At 46.6% G+C, this 22281-nt stretch overlaps 2 protein-coding genes across 8 annotated transcripts in view; one reads left to right on the top strand and one right to left on the bottom strand.

Annotated features, from left to right (window-relative positions):
• Positions 1-22281, bottom strand: part of PHKB (phosphorylase kinase regulatory subunit beta) — a 168673-nt gene that overhangs the window by 124207 nt on the left and 22185 nt on the right. For all 7 annotated transcript variants that reach the window (XM_077288747.1, XM_077288745.1, XM_077288751.1 and 4 more), the window contains 2 exons: positions 15736-15825; positions 10509-10647 (listed from right to left, as the gene is read on the bottom strand). In XM_077288747.1, the coding sequence (XP_077144862.1) occupies positions 10509-10647; positions 15736-15825 (229 nt within the window). The remainder of the gene's footprint in view (positions 1-10508; positions 10648-15735; positions 15826-22281) is intronic.
• LOC143807320 (uncharacterized) lies at positions 817-6039 on the top strand. Its single transcript, XM_077288737.1, has 5 exons — positions 817-881; positions 968-1042; positions 4970-5059; positions 5144-5347; positions 5440-6039. Exons 1-4 carry the CDS (start codon positions 837-839, stop codon positions 5264-5266), a joined length of 333 nt encoding a protein of 110 aa, XP_077144852.1. The 5' UTR covers positions 817-836; the 3' UTR covers positions 5267-5347; positions 5440-6039.

The following is a 22281-nucleotide window of genomic DNA, read 5'->3' as shown; positions in this document are numbered from 1 at the left end:
TTTTTTTAAATCTGATGTATTTATCAAGTATAGTGGTCTGTGCAGCATGTGGTTTCAATGTGTGAGCGTGTTTTTTTTTTTCTATTTAAAATTGTTGTTTTTTTTTTTTATTACTGTTGAAACCATTCCCAGTTGATGTACTTGTATTTAAAATAAAGGTAATATTTTAAAGTTTTTTTTTGGGAGGGGAATTTTTCAAGGGATATTTGAAAATCAAATATGTGGTAAATATCTTTTAACATGGTGGGTTTACATTTCATTTTTAATTTTTTTTTTTTTTTTGTGCGTGGAAATGGTTAGGTGCATCGGGTGTATTTGTTTTTGGGTGTTCGCCTGCATGAACATTGCTCACATCATTTTAGCAGGGTGGTTATCGTTAAACATTACCTAGTTCGGGGGGTGGTCTAACTATAAATTCTTTATACCTACAGATCCACCAGGTACCAAAGCCATCCCACAGGGACCACCCAGACGTGCACACATCCGGAATTGTTCCTTAAGTAAGTTTTGAAGACCCTAAATCTGCGAATTCAATGTGTATAGCAGATTGCAAGTGTCTTTTTACTTACAGATCCACCAGGGACCACAGCCACCTCTGCCATCCCACAGGGACCACCCAGACACCACAGCCACCTCTGCCATCCCACAGGGACCACCCAGACACCACAGCCACCTCTGCCATCCCACAGGAAACACCCAGACGTGCACACATCCGGAATTGTTCCTTAATTAAGTTTTGAAGACCCTAAATCTGCCAATTCAATGCGTATAGCAGATTGCAAATGTCTTTTTACTTACAGAGCCACCAGGGACCACCACCAGGGACCACAGCCACAATGTCCTCTTCTGACAGCCATCCTCCAGAGCAACAGCGTGTATCGGTAAGTTAACAAAAATTTTAAAATGGTTTTGTTTTTATACTTTACATTTTTGTTAATCACTACATGCATTAATTATGTTTAAACAGGAAGCTGAATCAGATGAGGACCTATCAGAAGGGGACGAGACGGGTGGAGAGATGCAAGTAGCGGAGGGACCGAGTGTAAGTTGTGGCGAAACAGTTGCTTCACACATCACACTGCACCCAACACAAAACAGATCTTCATACATCACTGAACACATAAAACACATGCCTACATTAACCCCTTTCTGACATCTGACGTACTATCCCGTCGAGGTGGGGTGGGCCCGTATGACCACCGACGGGATAGTACGTCATACGCGCTCACGGGGGGAGCGCGGACGATCGCGGCCGGGTGTCAGCTGCATATCGCAGCTGACATCTGGCACTATGTGCCAGGAGCAGTCACGGACCGCCCCCGGCACATTAACCCCCGGCACACCGCGATCAAACATGATCGCGGTGTACCGGCGGTATAGGGAAGCATCGCGCAGGGAGGGGGCTCCCTGCGGGCTTCCCTGAGACCCCCGCAGCAACGCGATGTGATCGCGTTGCTCCGAGGGTCTCCTACCTTCCTCCTCGCCGCAGGTCCCGGATCCAAGATGGCCGCGGCATCCGGGTCCTGCAGGGAGGGAGGTGGCTTACCGAGTGCCTGCTCAGAGCAGGCGCTGGTATGCCTGCTGCACTCTAAGTGAGATCGGTGATCTGTGCTGTGCACACTGTCAGATCACCGATCTGTAATGTCCCCCCCTGGGTCAAAGTAAAAAAGTAAAAAAAAATGTTTCCACGTGTGTAAAAAAAAATAAATAAATAAATAAATTCCTAAATAAAGAAAAAAATATATATTATTCCCATAAATACATTTCTTTATCTAAATAAAAAAAAAACAAACAATAAAAGTACACATATTTAGTATCGCCGCGTCCGTAACGACCCAACCTATAAAACTGCCCCACTAGTTAACCCCTTCAGTAAACACCGTAAGGAAAAAAAAAAAAAAAAAACGAGGCAAAAAACAACGCTTTATTACCATACCGCCGAACAAAAAGTGGAATAACACGCGATCAAAAAGACAGATATAAATAACCATGGTACCGCTGAAAACGTCATCTTGTCCCACAAAAAACGAGCCGCCATACAGCATCATCAGCAAAAAAATAAAAAAGTTATAGTCCTGAGGATAAAGCGATACCAAAATAATAATTTTTTCTATAAAATAGCTTTTATCGTATAAAAGCGCCAAAACATAAAAAAATGATATGAGGTATCGCTGTAATCGTACTGACCCGAAGAATAAAACTGCTTTATCAATTTTACCAAACGCGGAACGGTATAAACGCCTCCCCCAAAAGAAATTCATGAATAGCTGGTTTTTGATCATTCTGCCTCACAAAAATCGGAATAAAAAGCGATCAAAAAATGTCATGTGCCCGAAAATGTTACCAATAAAAACGTCAACTCGTCCCGCAAAAAACAAGACCTCACATGACTCTGTGGACTCAAATATGGAAAAATTATAGCTCTCAAAATGTGGTAATGCAAAAAATATTTTTTGCTATAAAAAGCGTCTTTCAGTGTGTGACGGCTGCCAATCATAAAAATCCGCGAAATAACCCGCTATAAAAGTAAATCAAACCCCCTTCATCACCCCCTTAGTTAGGGAAAAATAAAAAAATTAAAAAAAATGTATTTATTTAAATTTTCCCATTAGGGTTAGGGCTAGGGTTATTGCTAGGGTTAGGGTTAGGGCTAGGGTTAGGGCTAGGATTAGGGCTAGGGTTAGGGCTAGGGTTATTGCTAGGGTTGGGGCTAGGGTTGGGGCTAGGGTTAAGGCTACAGTTAGGGTTGGGGCTCAAGTTAGGGTTTGGATTACATTTACGGTTGGGAATAGGGTTGGGATTAGGGTTAGGGGTGTGTCAGGGTTAGGGGTGTGGTTAGGGTTACCGTTGGGATTAGGGTAAGGGGTGTGTTTGGATTAGGGTTTCAGTTATAATTGGGGGGTTTCCACTGTTTAGGCACATCAGGGGCTCCCCAAACGCGACATGGCGTCTGATCTCAATTCCAGACAATTCTGCGTTGAAAAAGTAAAACAGTGCTCCTTCCCTTCACAGCTCTCCGGTGTGCCCAAACAGGGGTTTACCCCAACATATGGGGTATCGGCGTACTCAGGACAAATTGGACAACATCTTTTGGGATCCAGTTTATTGTGCTACCCTTGTAAAAATACAAAGCTGGGGGCTAAAATATAATTTCTGTGAAAAAAAAGAGGAATTTTTATTTTCACGGCTCTGCGTTATAAACTGTAGTGAAACACTTGGGGGTTCAAAGTTCTCACAACACATCTAGATAAGTTCCTTGGGAGGTCTAGTTTCCAATTTGGGGTCACTTGTGGGGGGTTTCTACTGTTTGGGTACATCAGGGGCTCTGCAAATGCAACGTGACGCCTGCAGACCAATCCATTTAAGTCTGCATTCCAAATGGCGCTCCTTCCCTTCCGAGCTCTGTCATGCGCCCAAACAGTGGTTCCCCCCCACATATGGGGTATCAGCGTACTCAGGACAAATTGGACAACAACTTTTGGGATCCAGTTTATTTTGTTACCCTTGCAAAAATACAAAGCTGGGGGCTAAAATATAATTTCTGTGAAAAAAAAAGAGGAATTTTTATTTTCACGGCTCTGCGTTATAAACTGTAGTGAAACACTTGGGGGTTCAAAGCTCTCAAAACACATCTAGATAAGTTCCTTAGGGGGTCTACTTTCCAAAATGGTGTCACTTGTGGGGGGTTTTAATGTTTAGGCACATCAGGGGCTCTCCAAACGCAACATGGCGTCCCATCTTAATTCCATTCAATTTTGCATTGAAAAGTAAAATAGCGCTCCTTCCCTTCCGAGCTCTGCTATGCGCTCAAACAGTGGTTTACCCCCACATATGGGGTATCGTCCTACTCAGGACAAATTGCACAACAACTTTTGTGGTCTAATTTCTTTTCTTACCCTTGGGAAAATAAATAAATGGGGGTGAAAAGATCATTTTTGTGAAAAAATATGATTTTTTATTTTTACGGCTCTGCATTATAAACTTCTGTGAAGCACTTGTTGGGTCAAAGTGCTCACCACACATCTAAATAAGTTCCTTAGGGGGTCTACTTTCCAAAATGGTGTCACTTGTGGGGGGTTTCAATGTTTAGGCACATCAGGGGCTCTCCAAATGCAACATGGCGTCCCATGTCAATTCCAGTCAATTTTGCATTGAAAAGTCAAATGGCGCTCCTTTCCTTCCGAGCTCTGCCATGCGCCCAAACAGTGGTTTACCCCCACATATGGGGTATCAGTGTACTCAGGACAAATTGTACAACAACTTTTGGGGTCCATTTTCTCCTGTTACCCTTGATAAAATAAAACAAATTGGAGCTGAAATAAATTGTGTGAAAAAAAGTTAAAATGTTCATTTTTATTTAAACATTCCAAAAATTCCTGTGAAACACCTGAAGGGTTAATAAATTTCTTGAATGTGGTTTTGAGCACCTTGAGGGGTGCAGTTAGAATGGTGTCACACTTGGGTATTTTCTGTCATATAGACCCCTCAAAATGACTTCAAATGAGATGTGGTCCCTAAAAAAAAATGGTGTTGTAAAAATTAGAAATTTCTGGTCAACTTTTAACCCTTGTAACTCCCCAACAAAAAAAAATTTGGTTCCAAAATTGTGCTGATGTAAAGTAGACATGTGGGAAATGTTACTTATTAAGTATTTTGCGTGACATATGTCTGTGATTTAAGGGCATAAAAATTCAAAGTTGGAAAATTGCGAAATTTTCAAAATTTTCGCCAAATATCCGTTTTTTTCACAAATAAACGCAAGTTATATCGAAGAAATTTTACCACTATCATGAAGTACAATATGTCACGAGAAAATGTCAGAATCGCCAAGATCCGTTGAAGCATTCCAGAGTTATAACCTCATAAAGGGACAGTGGTCAGAATTGTAAAAATTGGCCCTGTCATTAACGTGCAAACCACCCTTGGGGGTGAAGGGGTTAAGATTATTATTTTCCTTTTTTTTTTTCAGTCTCCTGCTGCTGCACATTCTCAACAACACCGTGAAGGTCCTCCCAGCCGCTCCCAGAGTCTGCGTAATCATCGCTGCGGTCGGCCAGCAGTGAGTTGTAATTTTTTTTTTTCTTCTCTTGGTAGTTTTGTGTTTCAGTGTACTCATTTTTTTTTTTTTTCTTTATTTTCACAGTCTTCACAGCGTGCTCCCGACGCAGATATGAAGGCGTTGATGTGGACCGCCTCATTGAGGAGGTTTGCGAGCGGGAGCCGCTGTGGAACATGGCTGACCGCAGGCATGCTGATACCCATGTGACCCGTCGGCTCTGGGAGGAAGTCTGCCAGAACGTATTGCCGAGGTGGGAGGACCTTCATCCAAAGCAGCAGAGTAAAGAATGTAAGTATTCACTTTTCAGTGATGTTTTGAGCTGAATGTAATGTATTGTAATTAACAATTTTTTTTTTTTTTTTCCATTCTTGTCTTCACAGGTGTAAAGCTTAGGATGCGGTGGCGGTCACTCAGGGATCGCTTCAAGAGGGAGTTTAACCTGGAGATGCAGGCCCCGAGTGGCTCAGCAGGAAGGAGAAGGACCCGTTACAAATATGGCACGGCCCTGTCCTTCCTCAGGGAAACTATGCTGAGTAGAACATAAGTATTCAACAACCGATTGAATAAATCACCATGTTTACCTGTCTAACTTTTTTGGTTTCAGTCAGGGCTTTTTCCTATCAATATATAAATTGTTTTTTTTCCTATTTCACAGCACCGTCTGCATCCATCGGGCGCCTGCATCTACCTCGGCGCCCTCTGGAGCGATCTCTCAGGAATCCGCCACCGAGGGCCACATCGGTAGTCCCTACACCTCTGACCCCTTGTCTGACCCCTCTGTCCCATCCACTTCCGCCGCCCCAAGCACTGGAGCATCATTGCAGCCTTCCTTACTTGAATCTGATGCTCAACAGTTAGCGTTCCCTTTACCCCACCCCTGATCCTGCCACCTCTAGACCACCATTAGGTTCGTGGCGGCAGCGACAGAGGGGTCAGGAAAGGAGCTATGCTTTTGAGTTCTTACATCTGAATGCAGCCTTCCAAAGCTTTCAAAATTTTGGGAGAGCAAGTGACTGCTGGGTTCAACATGATGCAAACACGCATGAGTGAACACAGCAGTCGCTTGGATAGGCTGCATTCAGATGTAAGTCAATCTCTAGGCAACCTTTTTTTCTCAATCCATGCTCAGGAGCATGGAAAAGCTTTCTTTTGAGCAGCAGATGCGGGTAATGAATAGCTGCCATGATGCTCTACTTAAGGTCCTGTCCGAACCCCAAACTACCCCCACACAGCCACTACAACATTTCCACCCCAGGCCCCATTTCCACCCCAGGCCCCATCCCAGGCCCCATTTCCACACCAGGCCCCATCCCAAGCCCCATTTCAACACCAAGCCCCATTTCAACACCAAGCCCCCCATTACCCAACCCAGTCCCAATACCCAACCCAGTCCCAATACCCAACCCAGTCCCAATTCCCAACCCAGTCCCAATTCCCAACCCAGTCGAAAATTCCCATCCCGGCACCCAAACCAAATGTCTTCCCCACTGTTTTCTTCCTTGCCCAGCTTTCCTTCCCCATTAAGTATGCCACCTACCCCAACACCACCCCCCTCTGGTCATCTTCCTGCTTTTCCCCCCCTTCCATTGCACCCCAACCCAGTAGGCTTTCCCCACCTATCGACGTGGTCCAACCTTCCAGCCCCTCCGCTAGTATCTCCACCCCACACTTTGAAGACCTCTAATGTGTTGTTTTGTACAAATGTAAATGTTTCTAAAAAGTTTAAAAAAAAAAAAGGGGGTAAAGAAAGATGATAATTTGAAAAAAAAAGTTTATTTTTTACAAAAAGGATAATGATTTTAAAAAAAAAAGAGAATTTACCGTATTTTTCGGACTATAAGACGCACCGGACTATAAGGCGCACCCAGGTTTTAGAGGTGGAAAATAGGGAAAAAAATATTTGAAGCAAAAAAAATGTGGTAAAATATTTAATAACATAAATAACATACTATTATGTGTGGTGTTATTATATATAATAGTATGTTATTATGTTGGAAGCTGCGGGACCAGTGTGGTGTCTGTGAAGTACGATATGAAGACGCTGGAGGGTGAGTATAAGGGCTCATTTCCACATGCGAGGCACACGTCCGTATCTCGCATGTGGAAACCAAGCTCTGGCGCCGGCACTTTGGAGCGGAGCTGTGCAGCTCCATGTGTTCCTATGCGGCCGCACGCTCCGCTCTGGAGTGCCGGCTCCACAGCTTGGTTTCCACATGCGAGATACGGACGTGTGCCTCGCATGTGGAAATGAGCCCTAAGAATGGGTGCACAGGGCTTATAGTGAAAGTACCACTCCAGCACTGCAAAATAACACTGGAGTGCTGCTTTAAAGTCCCATGGGAGAACTATAACTCCCAGCATGTCCTGTAGATCCTATGACATGCTGGGAGTTATAGTTCACCAAAGGAGTGGCAGAGTGCTTTATTGTGTTTTGCAAAGACTGACCTCTTAATTGTGGCAGCCAGCCACACTGTTGTGAGGTAAAAGCTGGAGCATCCCATGGCTGCACACACAGAGCCCTCCCTGTTGTTGTTGCCTTTCCACAGCGCAGGACATAAGAGGAAGCTGCAGATTCTAGGTGGGAGTCTGAAGGACCTGTGATGATGTCAGAAGAGGGAGGGCTCTGAGCTGCCATGTGATGCTCCAGCCCGCTTACTTCTGACATCACACAGGTCCTCCCTGTGCACCAGACAGCTCAGCGTCCAGCACAGGCAGGTAGACAGCGATCTCCTGGCTCCTGCTGCTGCCTCCTCCTCCCCCGGACACACTGATTCTCCCCGGAATCAGTGCTGGGGAAACTGTGTGTCCCTGCTTAAGTGCAGCATTCATTTGCTGCTCCGGCTCACCGCTCCGCTGATCGGTGGGCGGGGAGCAGTTAATAAATATTCACTGCACTTAATCAGCGGGGCCATATGCTTTCCCCAGCAGCTGATTCCGGGCAGCGGGGACATCCTGAAGTGGGATAACAGTGCGATCCCACTCGCTGCTGCCCCCCTCCCCACATGCTATATCCGTACTATAAGACGCACCCACACTTTCCTCCCAAATTTGGAGGAAAAAAAAGTGCGTCTTATAGTCCGAAAAATACGGTAAATAAAATTCATTTTGATTTAAACTCTACTCTTTGTGTCTGTGCCTTCATTTAGGTAATATGGTAACTAACAAAAAGGTAAAAATAATTTAAACACCACACGTTTAAAGGTATAACATATTGGGTTTATTACAAAGAAAACCACACTTTTGGAAACCGGTTTTTTTTTTGGGAAACACAATTTGTACAGAAACATAAATCCATGAAACATGATATAAAGATGTCACACAATGGTGTCTTACCATGGAACCCGGCCTACAGGTGACACAAAATACTCCGCAAAGTGGTCCCTCATTCTGGTAACAGAACCTGCGGAGCGAACAGAGCTGCTGCGGTAATCCCACAAGGTGGTCTCCGATTCTTCATCATCAACGGAAACAGGAGCACAACACAGGCCTTAACAACCTTGTCTACTGTTTGGGTGTGCAGTCTTATTGCAGTCAGCAGAACTCTCTACTTTGCCGTTAATATTCCAAAAGCACACTTGACTACTCGTCTGGCTCGAGTAAGGCGGTAATTAAATACCCGTTTTGTTCTGTTTAAGTCTCGGCTACCATATGGTTTAAGTAGGTGTCACGATAACTGGAAAGCCTCATCACCAACACATACATATGGCATGGGTGGTCCACTTGTTCCCGGGAGTGGTCTGGCTGGCGGAAAATCATATGTATCTCCATACAAGCAACGGCCCATCGGAGAGTTTTTGAATACTTGGGAGTCGTTGGACCGGCCATAGGCTCGTATGTCCACAGCCAGGAATTTGCAGTTCGCATCTGCTATAGCCATGAGTACTATGGAAAAGTATTTCTTATAGTTGTAGTACTCAGAGCCAGATCCTACCGGTTTAGCAATCCGGATGTGTTTCCCATCGACGGCACCAACACAATTTGGGAAATGGCACAGTTCCTCAAACAGTTCTGCACTTGTCAGCTAGATGTCCATTGTCGGTTGCGGTATATACTCCTGCTGCAAAGTATCCCAGATAGCCCGACAGGTCTCTTTCACTATTCCGGAAATTGTAGAAATTCCAAGCCGGAACTGATAATGAAGTGAAGTCAGGGATTCACCCGTAGCAAGGAAGCTGTGAAAAACAAATAAATATGTTAGAAAAAATTGCACAGACCAACAACATTTTAATTTTTTTTTTTCATGGTAAAGTTTCAATAAATGGCACTGTGGAAATTTTTGTTCTGACGGGACGCACAATAAAAACTGCATGAAACAGGTGTAAAACAGTGGAATGGCCACAAATAAAAAAAATTAACATGCTGCTGACAATGCAACACAATGTTTCAGCGCAGTATTTTCTGCAGCATGTTACATGACATTAAATATGAGCAATGACATAAAAAAAAGAGGCTTACCGCAGTGTGACCATCAGCCGCTCCGCCAGTGTGATGGCAAGCCTCATCCGTGTGTTCTGCCTTTGGATGACATCCCCAACTTGTTCCAGCAAATAATCAAAATGCTCCTGCCTCATTCGAACATAATTGAAAAATTTGTCTGGGTCCTGCCGCAACTCCAGGTAGAGAGTTGACTGGACACCCCGGGTCATCCGCAGTTCACTTATAGGATGTATCCATAGTCGTCTCCGTCGACGTTGCTGCAGAAGCATCCTCCGTCTTTCTGCTGCTTCCTCCTTCTCCCGCACTATAATATCTAGGCGATTCGTCTCAAAAATCACATCAGTTACCACACTCGCAATCCTACCAAGTACTCTTTCCATCTCTGCCACTAATCTAAACCCTTTCAAAGATGGGCTGTAAAAACAGTAGTATATAGTTTTCCCTATTTTCCAGTAGTCAATCACATTTGGGAGACTCCCATTTTAAAAACGGATCCGTAAAAAAAAACGGATGCAATGGATGGTAAAAACGGATGCAACGCATACAGTATTTCGACGGAACAGTTTAGACGATTTGCGACGGATCTGGCGAAATGCTGTATGCGTTGCATCCGTTTTTTTCCACAAAACAACGCATTTTGACGTCTGCAGGAAAACGCTAGTGTGAAAGTAGCCTTAGTCTGAGCATTGCAGTCTGTATACGGACCGTGTACTCAGCCATAGACTGTAGTCAGCAGAATGGCTGCGCGGAGGTGAGTATACAGGAGAAAGAAATAAGCTGGTGGCAGACACCGCTGGCAGCTAATCTTTTGCTGCTCCATCAAAGGATCACACATGTCAAAATCAATCATGCCTGATCTCACCTAACTCCTGCCATCAGTAGGGACCTACCCATAAGATAGCAGCCTGGTCCTGCGAGAAAACTATCCTCCCATCTATATAATAGGCTTTCAGGTCCCAGTGAGACCATCCAGGAATGACCCCTGGATGAACCCCATCCCCAGGAAACTTACCTGTAGGCGAGAGCCAGCGCCCAGGTGCAGGCAGCGCAGTACAGACTGTCATGGATCTTGGCCTTCTTACAGTCGCCGACTGTCTCGGTGGGGAATAAGCCCGTGGTCGGACTCTGAAAGTTCAAAACTGTGATTTTCACTGGAAAAGAAGAATAAAAAAAATAAATAAATATATATATATATATATATATATATATATATATATATATATATATATATATATATATATATATATATATATATTCAGAAATTAATAAATTCTGCAAATAATCAGGGTGCGCTGTACAGGAGAATAGGACCACGACAGCTATCTTCCATAAACAGCGCCATTCTGTGCACAGGATGAATGTGGTATTGCAGTTTAACCTCAATTATTTTAATGACGCTGTGATGCATTACCAGATGCAACCTGGAGACAAGAGTGGCGCTGTCAGGGGAGAAAAGCAGCCATGTTTGTTTTCACATCACAGATGTCCCCACCCGAAGGCTTGATAATACTGAGCCCCGACAGGAGGGGACGACTCAAGGACCTGGGATTATTCTATGGCGAAGTATTGTGCTATTTAATTTACAAGGAATCTGGAGGAAAAGCGCCGCAAGGAGATGCAAAAGCCGCCGAGCCTCCATGATCTGCTGCCGGTGCTAATAGAGTATTAGAAAGTTCTCCGCTATCACAGCTCATTTATCGCCGGCAGATGCGCTCGTGATTAGTATTCTGCCCGAGTGGCTGCTGCTCAGAACTGAAGCTTCACCGGGCTGCAGACAGTCTCCCAGCAGAACTCTCCGGCATCAGTCATGGGGGCTCATGCCGCCTACTGAGCTGTGAAGGCACTAATTAATCCGCTATGTCTTCAAAATGCCGTCTGTACGTGCTCTCCAGGCGAGACGTGTCTGCGCGAGGATGACCGACACAAAGGCCCGAAATCCTGCTCCGAAATGTCATCACAACAAGGGGGAATTATCACCTGATTAGCAGTTGTTACACAGAGCGATTTCCCGTGCCGTTGACCTACAACCAGGGTGCCCGCATCGTTATCACCCACTACGAAAGTCAGCGGCACCGTCCCACAGCCAGGGCGCCCGCATCGTTATCACCCACAATGAAAGTGAGCGGCACCGTCCCACAGCCAGGGCGCCCGCATCGTTATCACCTACTACGAAAGTCAGCGGCATTGTCCCACAGCCAGGGCGCCCGCATCGTTATCACCAACTACGAAAGTCAGCGGCACAGTCCCACAGACAGAGCACCCGCATCGTTATCATCCACTATGAGTGTCGGTGGCACCGTCCCACAGCCAGGGCACCGCATCGTTAGCACCCACTATGAGTGTCGGCGGCACCGTCCCACAGCCAGGGCGCCTGCATCGTTATCACCCACTATGAGTGTCGGCGGCACCGTCCCGCACCCCCAGTGTCGGCAGCACCGTGCCGCACGCCCAGTGTCGGCGGCACCGTGCCGCACCCCCAGTGTCGGCGGCACCGTGCCGCACGCCCAGTGTCGGCGGCACCGTGCCGCACACCCAGTGTCGGCATAACGAGCCGTGGACCTGAGAAACATTGGTGTAAATTCCCCGTCTCCTGCTGCAGATGGTTCGGTCCAGACTATTTGCTCCGCACGGACTGCACCGATTCGCCTCTACAATGGGGAGGAGGGGCAGCGGCTGCGGCTGCAAAACAGCTCTGAAGACTTTGCAGAAAATTCCGATTCTTTTCCCGTCTTCAAACACAAAGAAATTTCTAGAAGGGATTAATTTTAGCATATTAAGTGGAAGAAATTAAAGGGCGGGTAAATAAAATGTCACCTGGGGAAACGTCGGCCGTGTTATGTCAGAAGTCAGACAGGATCTTGAGTGTCAGATAAAAATAAATGTTAATCACGGTAATTTGCACCTCGTTACTGTCCCATCTCGCCGCCTTTCATTAGGTCGGTCCCAATCTTGATGTTTAACAAATTAATGCGCTCTATGAATGTAATTATGTTTGACTTTCCCGTCCTTCAAACCTTCGCAGGAGATTGAAAAACTGATAGAAGACATCAGGCTCCCGACAGGTGGAGCGCAGGGCTGTCGGGGACACGGGGGCGCCAGAGATCATCTTCTGTTTCACCGTCACATTGTTTCTGCATCAATCACATCTTAAAAGGGCTAAACCTTGTCAATAGTCCTAAGTTACCAGGTCTGCAGCATAAAAATGTCCTTTTCATTATTTTTTTATTTTTTTTTAAATCCGTCTCCTTCCCCCTCTGGCAGCGGACACTATAGTCTCTTCAGGAGAGGCGAGTGATGACATTAGCAAGGACAGGGTTGCATCGGACAATGCAAAACGTGTTTCATCCTGTTAGAGGTGGAAGAATGATGATCTCACAGCAGCACCGAGTATTTAATGAGCGGATGAGAAGAAGTTGCCCCAAGACTGTTTACTGTGTGACAAGAGTTACCCAGGATCCGCCGCCCCCGATCCGGTCAGGAGACGAGGCAGCGGCTCTCGAGATACGTTCACTTCCTCAAACACAATTATAATAAACCGGCAATTATAGATTTATATGGCGGCCGGCAAGTGAATGTGGGGAAGACGGAACGTTCTTCAAATTAGTCCTTAATTGCAGTTTATAATTCTGGATAACGAGCTGTCAGAATGAGCTAAAGCGCCGCACACAATACCCGCTGATTGCAGGCAGCCACAAGAAGGGTAACTACCGAGCCCAAACAGCAGCGCCCGCCAACAGAGCGGGGGGCCGGGGGACCCCGACTGCACAGAGATCACAGATGCTGCTCATCACTAACCTATCGCTAATACTGCAGGTTACAAACGATTGTCCTTGTATCTGTACAAAGAGGTTCTTCAGCAGCTGCGTGTTGTACAGTAGTGTGCCTCAGCTGATGCAGAACCTCATAAAACACCACATCTGCTGCAGAACCTCGTTATGCACCACAGCTGTTGCGGAACCCCATAATGCACAAATGCTGCAGAACCTCCTAACGCACCACAGCTGTTGCAGAACCCCATAATGCACCACATCTGCTGCAGAACCTCCTAACGCACCACAGGTGCAGCAGAACCCCATAATTCACCACAGCTGCTGCAAAACCTCCTAATGTACCTCAGAACTGCTGCAGAACCTCAATACACAGTGAGGAAAATAAGTATTTCATTTTCTGCAGAATCTGTAAGTTTTCCCCCTTACACAGAATGGAAAGATCTGTAAGTTTTATCGTAGGTACACTTCACCTGTGAGAGACAGAATCTAACAATAAAATCCAGAAAATCACATTGTACGATTTTCACATAATTAATTTGCATTTTATTGCATGATATAAGTATTTGATGCAATAGAAAAACACAACTTGACATTTGCTACAGAAACCTTTATTTGTAATTACAGAGGTCAGATGTTTCCTGTAGTTCTTGACCAGGTTTGGACACACTGCAGCAGGGATATTGGCCCCTCCTCCATATAAATCTTCTCCTGATCTTTCAGGTTTCAGGGCGGTCGCTGGGCAATATTAATATTCATCTCCCTCCAAAATTTCATATTGGGTTCAGGTCTGGAGACTGGCTAGGCCTCTCCAGGACCGTGAAATGCTTCTTCTTACGGAGCCGCTCCTTAGTTGCTCTCCGCTGAGTATTTTGGAACATTATTATGCTGGAAGATTCAGCCACGACCCATCTTCAATGCTCTTACAGCTGGAAGGAGGTTGTTGGCCAAAATCTCCCGATACATGACCCCAAACATTCTCCCTTCAATACATTGCAGTCGTCCTTTTATCTTTGCAGAGAAGCACTCCCAAAGTATGATATTTCCCCCACCATGCTTCACGGTTGGGATGGTGTTCTTGGCTTTGAAACTCATCCTTCTTTTTCCTACAAACACGGCGAGTGGAGTTGATACCAAAAACTTCTATTTGGTCTCATCTGACCACATGACCTTCTCCCATGTCTCCTCTGCATCATCCAGATAGTCATTGGTGGACTTCAAGAGGGTCTAGACATGTGTTGGTGTGAGCAGGGGGACCTTGCGTGCCCTGTAGGAGTAGTGTGGTACTAACAGTAATGTTTGAGACTGCGGTCCCAGCTCTAGTCAGGTCATAGACCAGATCCTCCTGTGTAGTTCTGGGCTGATTCCTGACCTTTCTCAGAACCATCCTTACCTCTAGAGGCGAGATCTTGCATGGCCCCAGACTGAGGAAGATTGACAGTCATCTTGTGGCTCTTCCATTTTCTAATAATTGGGCCAACAGTTGTCGACGTCTCACCAATCTTTTGGCCTATTGTCCTGTAGCTCATCCCAGCCTTGTGCAGGTCTATAATTGTGTTCCTGGTGTCCTTAGACAGCTCTTTGGTCTTGGCCATGGTGGAGAGGTTGGAGTGTGATTGATTGTATTAATTGCACCTGTCCACACAGGTAATGAGTGCAGAGTAGGGGGCTTCTTACAAAAAAAAAAAACTAACAGGTGAGAGCCAGAATTCCTGCTGATTGGTAGGTGATTAAATACTTATTTCATGCAATAAGATACAAATTCATTATGTATAAATCCTACAATGTGATTTCTGAGTTTTATTGTTAGAGTCTGTCTCTCACAGGTGAAGTGTACCTACGATAAAATTATGAGAATGGAGCGATGATTACTCTCCATTTACCCAGGACCGGCCCCATAACTCCCCCCGGACCCCCAGAACCACCTGTCAATCACTTGGCCGGCGCTGCACCTTGCACATGGAGTAACGCACGCCGGTCTCACCGCCTGCCCTCCGCTCCCATCGGTCCCCGGGAGGTGAAATTACACTTCAAGATGCATTTTTATTTGTGGGAATGATTTGTTGTGTGCGGCAGAGCCAGAGCGGCGCGGGATAGTAATCATGCATTTATTTAATGTGACCGGCGGTGAGCGATATGACTGCAGAACACACTGACCCCAAGGATAGAAAGGCAATTTCAGAGCTTGGAAGAAAATGAGAGGCTGCCGCACGTAAGTGCCATGTGCCGTCAGATGTGCGCTGACAGATCGTCTCCTCCAAAGTCACAGACGCCCCCGGCTCCACTTCATCAATGCCTCACAACATTTAAAGGGACAGAAAGTCCTGCGATAACGTGGCTCTGCGGACATGGCTACATTGTAGCAAAAACGCTGCAGGAGACGCCATCATCGGAGAAGCGGCAGGACTACCAGCGATCATATATGTCAGTTGTGGGTATAGCCCTTTAAGAGGGGACCGCCCGGACCCTCACCAATTCTGTAGTACCGGTCCAGCTTGTCCCACAGGGTCTCAATGTCCGGCCGGGGGAGGTCGATGCTTTTTAGGGGTTCGTAAACTGAACCTGAAAAGAGAAGAGGGAACAGAAATTAGAGGGGAGACCGGTAATAAGGAGCGGGCTCATTATAAGACCACCGATGACAGAACCCGGCCCCCCACAGATACCATCTAATCGCAGAATTGGCTTTGGATCTATTCTATGCCATTTCCCTCCAGAGCTGTAATCAGATTTCTGCTTGTTGTCATTGCCTCCAGACACGTAACATTAAGCTCCCACAATGCACTGCTCCATTGGACTGGAGATCTCATTTGCATACATTTGGTTTTTGTTGGGAATGTCATATAACTTAGATTTTATTATTATTTTTTTATATAGTGAAGCGGTTTCTCTTCATTCTCCAGACAAGAGATGTAAGTACGAAGATATAACTCAAAGTACAGAGGGTGCAGACACTGATCCAGCAGGGGGTGCAAGGGGGAATGTGGTGTCAAAAAGCCTCCACGGGTGGGGGGGACAACCTATCAGACAAGGGGGCGTGAGGCTGCAGACTCTGACCTCTAAGCCAAGGGAGCAGGATGCCGCAGACCCTGACCACTCAGACAAGGGCGCGCGAGGCTGCAGACCCCGAGCTCTAAGCCAAAGGGGCAGGAGACCGCAGACCCTGAGCTCTAAGCCAAGGGGGTGCGAGTCGGCAAACCCCGAGATCTAAGCCAAGGGGGTGCTAGGCTGCCGACCCCGACCACTAAGCCAAGGGGGTGCGAGGCTACAGACCCCGACCACTAAGCCAAGGGGGTGCGATGCTGCAGACCTCGACCACTAAGCCAAGGGGGTGCAAGGCTGCAGACCCCAACCTCTAAGCCAAGGGGGAGCGAGGCTGCAGTACCCGAGCTCTAAGCCAAGGGGGAGCGAGGCTGCAGACCCCGACCACCAAGCCAAGGAAGTGCAAGGCTGCAGATACCGACCACTAAGCCAAGGGGGTGAGAGGCCGCAGACTGCATGGGATTAAATGTTGACATAACACAGAAACAGAAAAAAATCCTACTTCACACCAAGCTCCCTGCTGGCTCAGCGTCTGCTCTTGTAGTGCATTCTTGGAGTTTTAGTGCATACGTCAGAGAAGACGTCAGGCTGTGACTGGAGTACAAGCCCTCCTGCTGCTACCTATTATTCAAAGAGGACACCGGAAAGCAGAAGAAGCCACGCTGCAGCTCCGGATGTGACTGGAGCAAACGTGCACAACGTCACAAGAAAAATATTGGAAAACTAAAAACCAATAGAAGAGTCATCAGCGGCGGCGAGATGGAGACGAGGGAGGCGGCGGCGCTCGCTGCTAGGAGTAGATTAATATTCCTGCGCATAGACATTCGCCTAATAAAAATGCAGCGCTTCATTAGCTGTGAAGGAATTAAAGCCTTTCTATTAATACTTTAATTGCCTTTTTAATTTCTGCACAAATCGCAGACAGGCTTCTGAGCCACAAACATCTGACGGCTTAAAGTAAACTTGACTCCGTGCCCGAATCCGAGGAAAAAAGCCTGGAACTAATGCAACAAGGTAAAGGAAGCGGCCGCGATTCTCCACCGCACCGAGCGCCATCACCGCGGGCCCGGGGATCACAGCCGCTCCTCAAGGATGAGCAGGTACCTGGTGGTGCCGATCCTTACAACACGTCTACACACCTGTAATTATATCTGGTCTCATACTCCAGTCACATCCAGAGCTGAACTCACAACTCTACAGTTAGAGCTCATTACTGTCCTCCACTGGTCTGATGTGTACACAGCACTGAAAATATCTGACACTCCACAACTGTTGCAAAATAACCACTCCAAGTCACTGGGCATTATACTCCAGAGCTGCACTCACTATTCTGCTGGTGCAGTCACTATGTACATACATTACTGATCCTGAGTTACATCTTGTATCATACCCCAGAGCTGCACTCACTATTCTGCTGGTGCAGTCTCTGTGTACATACATTACTGATCCTGAGTTACATCCTGTATTACACCCCAGAGCTGCACTCACTATTCTGCTGGTGCAGTCTCTGTGTACATACATTACTGATCCTGAGTTACATCCTGCATTATACTCCAGAGCTGCACTATTCTGGTGGTGCAGTCACTGTGCACACACATTACTGATTCTGAGTTACATCCTGTATTATACTGCAGAGCTGCACTCACTATTGTGCTGTGAGGCTCATCATTACTTGTATGGTTTTCTGCAGAGCATCTCTCCGGTACAATGTACTTGGACACTATTGCATGGCATTTCTACCATAGAAGGGTTTTGTTTGATCAGTCGCAGGTGGGGGGTCATCAGATGACTGTATAGTGGAGTGAATACAGCGGAGCTGATGCATCAGCCTCTGTGGAGCAGCACAGGCGGCTGGAGGAACACATCAGCGAGCAGTGTCCTTGCAATGTCTTTCCGCCCCCATCACCATCCGCCGTCCATTCATCTGAGCACAAGCAGCAACAACCATAAAATACAAACTGATAAAACAGTAAACAGAGTTATTATTAGCTCCCCGCAGAGATGCCGCGCACTTCACTAAAACACAGACATCACTCAACAAGACACATGAATATTAAGTATGAAGACACAAAGCTGCCGCTGCCCATCAGTCACAGTGACAGCCGCCAGGCAGAGCCGATAAGGGAACGTCACAGAAACCCTCACCAGAATGAGAAACAGAACCATTCAGATCATTTAAAGGGGTCTCATGTATCAAGATCCTGTCTGCAGCCGCCACTAGGGGAAACTCCCTGTATACAGAGATACATGATAAGATCCTGTCTGCAGCCACCACTAGGGACAGCTCCCTGTATACAGAAATACATGATAAGATCCTGTCTGCAGCCACCACTAGGGGGAGCTCCCTGTATACAGAGATACATGATAAGAGCCTGTCTGCAGCCACCACTAGGGGGAGCTCCCTGTATACAGTATACAGAGATAATGTCACGGGGAGACTAGGTAGGCTAAGGCTGGTACCCGGGCCCCCGCGATATCCCTCAGACTAGGGAAAACCCTGTCTGTCCCTCTCCCAGAATTTACACTAATGGTGTGCTTGTCTGGGCCACCAGGCCTGGCCTTGACTCCTGTTTCAGCCCTATGCTGAAACCATCACTCGCCACCCAGTGAATAGACCACACACCAACCCCCACAGAAAGCACAGACAGGGAAAACTAAAAAACGCACCACGCCGCAGACACACAGGAAAACACAATAATGTGCCCAGGGCAAAACATATACAAATATAGGAAGGAAAAATATAACAAAGGATAATACACCACCAGATACGATATTACTTCTCCAAGACCACCACTCCAGACCGGAATCACTAGGCACAAGCTATAATCGGCAACGCCCAAAGTCCAGCAATACTATTTAAAGGCCGTGGGCGTGACCCAGCCTCCAACCCGAGTACCAGTTAGATTAACCCTGGGCAACCTGGATAAAAATCTAGCCGGCGCCACTGAGCGTATAGTGGACGAATTTGGAATTACCGCTGTCTGTCGGACGCCCTAGTGTGAATAGCGTCCGACATGACAGATACATGATAAGACCCTGTCTACAGCCATCACTAGGGGGAGCTCCCTGTATACAGAGATACATGGTAAGACCCTGTCTGCTGCCACCACTAGGGGGAGCTCCCTGTATACAGAGATACATAAGATCCTGTCTGCAGCCACCACTAGGGGGAGCTCCCTGTATACAGAGATACATGATAAAATACTGTCTGCAGCCACCACTAGGGGGAGCTCCCTGTATACAGAGATACATGATAAGATATCTGCAGCCACCACTAGGGGGAGCTCCCTGTATGCAGAGATACATGCGAAGATCCTGTCTGCAGCTACCACTAGGGAGAGCTCCCTGTATACAGAGATACATGATAAGGTCCTGTCTGCAGCCACCACTAGGGGGAGCTCCCTGAATACAGAGATACATGCTAAGATCCTGTCTGCAGCCACCACTAGGGGGAGCTCCCTGTATACAGAGATACATGATAAGGTCCTGTCTGCAGCCACCACTAGGGGGAGCTCCCTGTATACAGAGATACATGATAAGGTCCTGTCTGCAGCCACCACTAGGGGGAGCTCCCTGTATACAGAGATACATGCTAAGATCCAGTCTGCAGCACATTTATCTCTGTATACAGGGAGCTCCCCCTAGTGGTGTCCACAAAAAACAACAGTCTCAATAAATCCCCACTGCCTGAGCTGGGGATTTGGACTAATGCCTGACATAATGATATATATTCCACTGTCACAAAGTACTGCATCAAAAAATAACAAGAACATAAATTTGAGTTTTCCGTAAAATGCTAAGGTCTATAGAAATCTGATGTTTTCCTTGTATACACTCACTGGCCACTTTATTAGGTACACCTGTCCAACTTCTTGTTAACACTTAATTTCTAATCAGCCAATAACATGGCGGCAACTCAGTGCATTTAGGCATGTAGACATGGTCAAGACAATCTCCTGCAGTTCAAACCGAGCATCAGTATGGGGAAGAAAGGTGATTTGAGTGCCTTTGAACGTGGCATGGTTGTTGGTGCCAGAAGGGCTGGTCTGAGTATTTCAGAAACTGCTGATCTACTGGGATTTTCATGCACAACCATCTCTAGGGTTTACAGAGAATGGTCCGAAAAAGAAAAAAAATTCAGTGAGCGGCAGTTCTGTGGGCGGAAATGCCTTGTTGATGCCAGAGGTCAGAGGAGAATGGGCAGACTGGTTCGAGCTGATAGAAAGGCAACAGTGACTCAAATCGCCACCCGTTACAACCAAGGTAGGCCTAAGAGCATCTCTGAACGCACAGTGCGTCGAACTTTGAGGCAGATGGGCTACAGCAGCAGAAGACCACACCGGGTACCACTCCTTTCAGCTAAGAACAGGAAACTGAGGCTACAATTTGTACAAGCTCATCGAAATTGGACAGTAGAATATTGGAAAAACGTTGCTTGGTCTGATGAGTCTCGATTTCTGCTGCGACATTCGGATGGTAGGGTCAGAATTTGGCGTAAACAACATGAAAGCATGGATCCATCCTGCCTTGTATGGAGCATCTTTGGGATGTGCAGCCGACAAATCTGCGGCAACTGTGTGATGCCATCATGTCAATATGGACCAAAATCTCTGAGGAATGCTTCCAGCACCTTGTTGAATCTATGCCACGAAGAATTGAGGCAGTTCTGAAGGCAAAAGGGGGTCCAACCCGTTACTAGCATGGTGTACCTAATAAAGTGGCCGGTGAGTGTATATGTATAATAATAAGAATGTATAATATGATGTGATGTGGGGGATGACGGGCAGGACACTGCGGCCTCAGTCTCCGGCACGATTAATAATCCGCGCTGTGAGGTCGCCGGTCTAATTGAATGTCATATAATTCGCACTTCCCTCGGATCGGCCGGCGCGATACCATCTCCTGTCCGCGGGAGGATTTACAGAACTTAATTGCTTTGTTGTTGGATATATTGAGATTTTCGGAAGATACTTTGATGTTGGACACTTTCATAATTTAGAAGGATATGGAAATGATGGATTCAGTCATTGGGGGGACACAGGAGACTGACGTGACCCCGAAAGATGGGAGGCGGAGAACTGCCCCAGTCACATGTAGGTAACAGCTGTACATTATATACATTGTGTCAGCATATGATGAGGATTGTGCACAATGCAGCTAAGTCTAAGGGTGGAAATAGTGCGGATATTAAAGGGGAAGTTCAGCACATGGCCAGAGATTAAAGGGGGTGTCCATAATGCTAAACCCCCGAATCAGCTCCAACTGCTGGAATAAATAAGTATAGAAAGCCTGGAAGTCAGTAGGCTCCATCTCTGCTTGTTGTCAGTGATAGTGAAGCGATAAGACTACAGCAGATGTGCTGACTGGCCTGGGGTGATGAATGCAGGCCTCTTCCTAGCCTGACAGGTAAAGTACACTCCGACGCGCGTCCTGTGTCCCCATCAGCAATCCCAGCCGAATATATCTCAACATTCACCTATTTCCCTGAGCAAGCAAATTCTACAGCGCTCTGTGTAATGTGGCATCTCACCGCACGGTGACCCGCAGAATGGGACAGATTAATGGCTCCCCCCCCTCCCGGACACCGTGACCTCTATCAGGGCGCAGGCTTTCGGTTAATATTAAGCAGGGGGTGGCACGGTGGGATCGCAAGGGTCTAAAATTAGGAACTATCAGAACGAAGAGCAAGGAAGGATTTAAAAGGAACAAGTCCACCAATAATTCAGGGTTCAACACAAGCGACTTTTCAAAACATTATTTAAATGATTTGCGGTGTTCTGTTCGGAGTTGTAATCAGAATTCTGCAGAGCAGAACGATTAGCGCCAGCCCCTGTGCCAATCATGAGCACTGTCCATCAATTCACACATTCCCTCTCGATTTAATTTTACCCTTCGCCTAATTAAGAAATGGTTGATGTCATTTACACCTTCACTGGCTTCATTAAAAGACCGCTGCAGCCAATCAGTATTCCATCAGCA

Source organism: Ranitomeya variabilis, chromosome 2 (assembly GCF_051348905.1).
Source record: "Ranitomeya variabilis isolate aRanVar5 chromosome 2, aRanVar5.hap1, whole genome shotgun sequence".
NCBI classification, from domain to species: Eukaryota; Metazoa; Chordata; class Amphibia; order Anura; family Dendrobatidae; genus Ranitomeya; species Ranitomeya variabilis.
This window is presented reverse-complemented; position numbering and strand designations above follow the sequence as displayed.

Bases quoted from the DNA above. Each gene is read 5' to 3' on its own strand.
- LOC143807320 (XM_077288737.1), top strand. From the start codon at position 837: ATGTCCTCTTCTGACAGCCATCCTCCAGAGCAACAGCGTGTATCG. The intron at 882-967 runs GTAAGTTAACAA...ATGTTTAAACAG, and splicing joins CAGAGCAACAGCGTGTATCG to GAAGCTGAATCAGATGAGGA. The intron at 1,043-4,969 runs GTAAGTTGTGGC...TTTTTTTTTCAG, and splicing joins AAGTAGCGGAGGGACCGAGT to TCTCCTGCTGCTGCACATTC.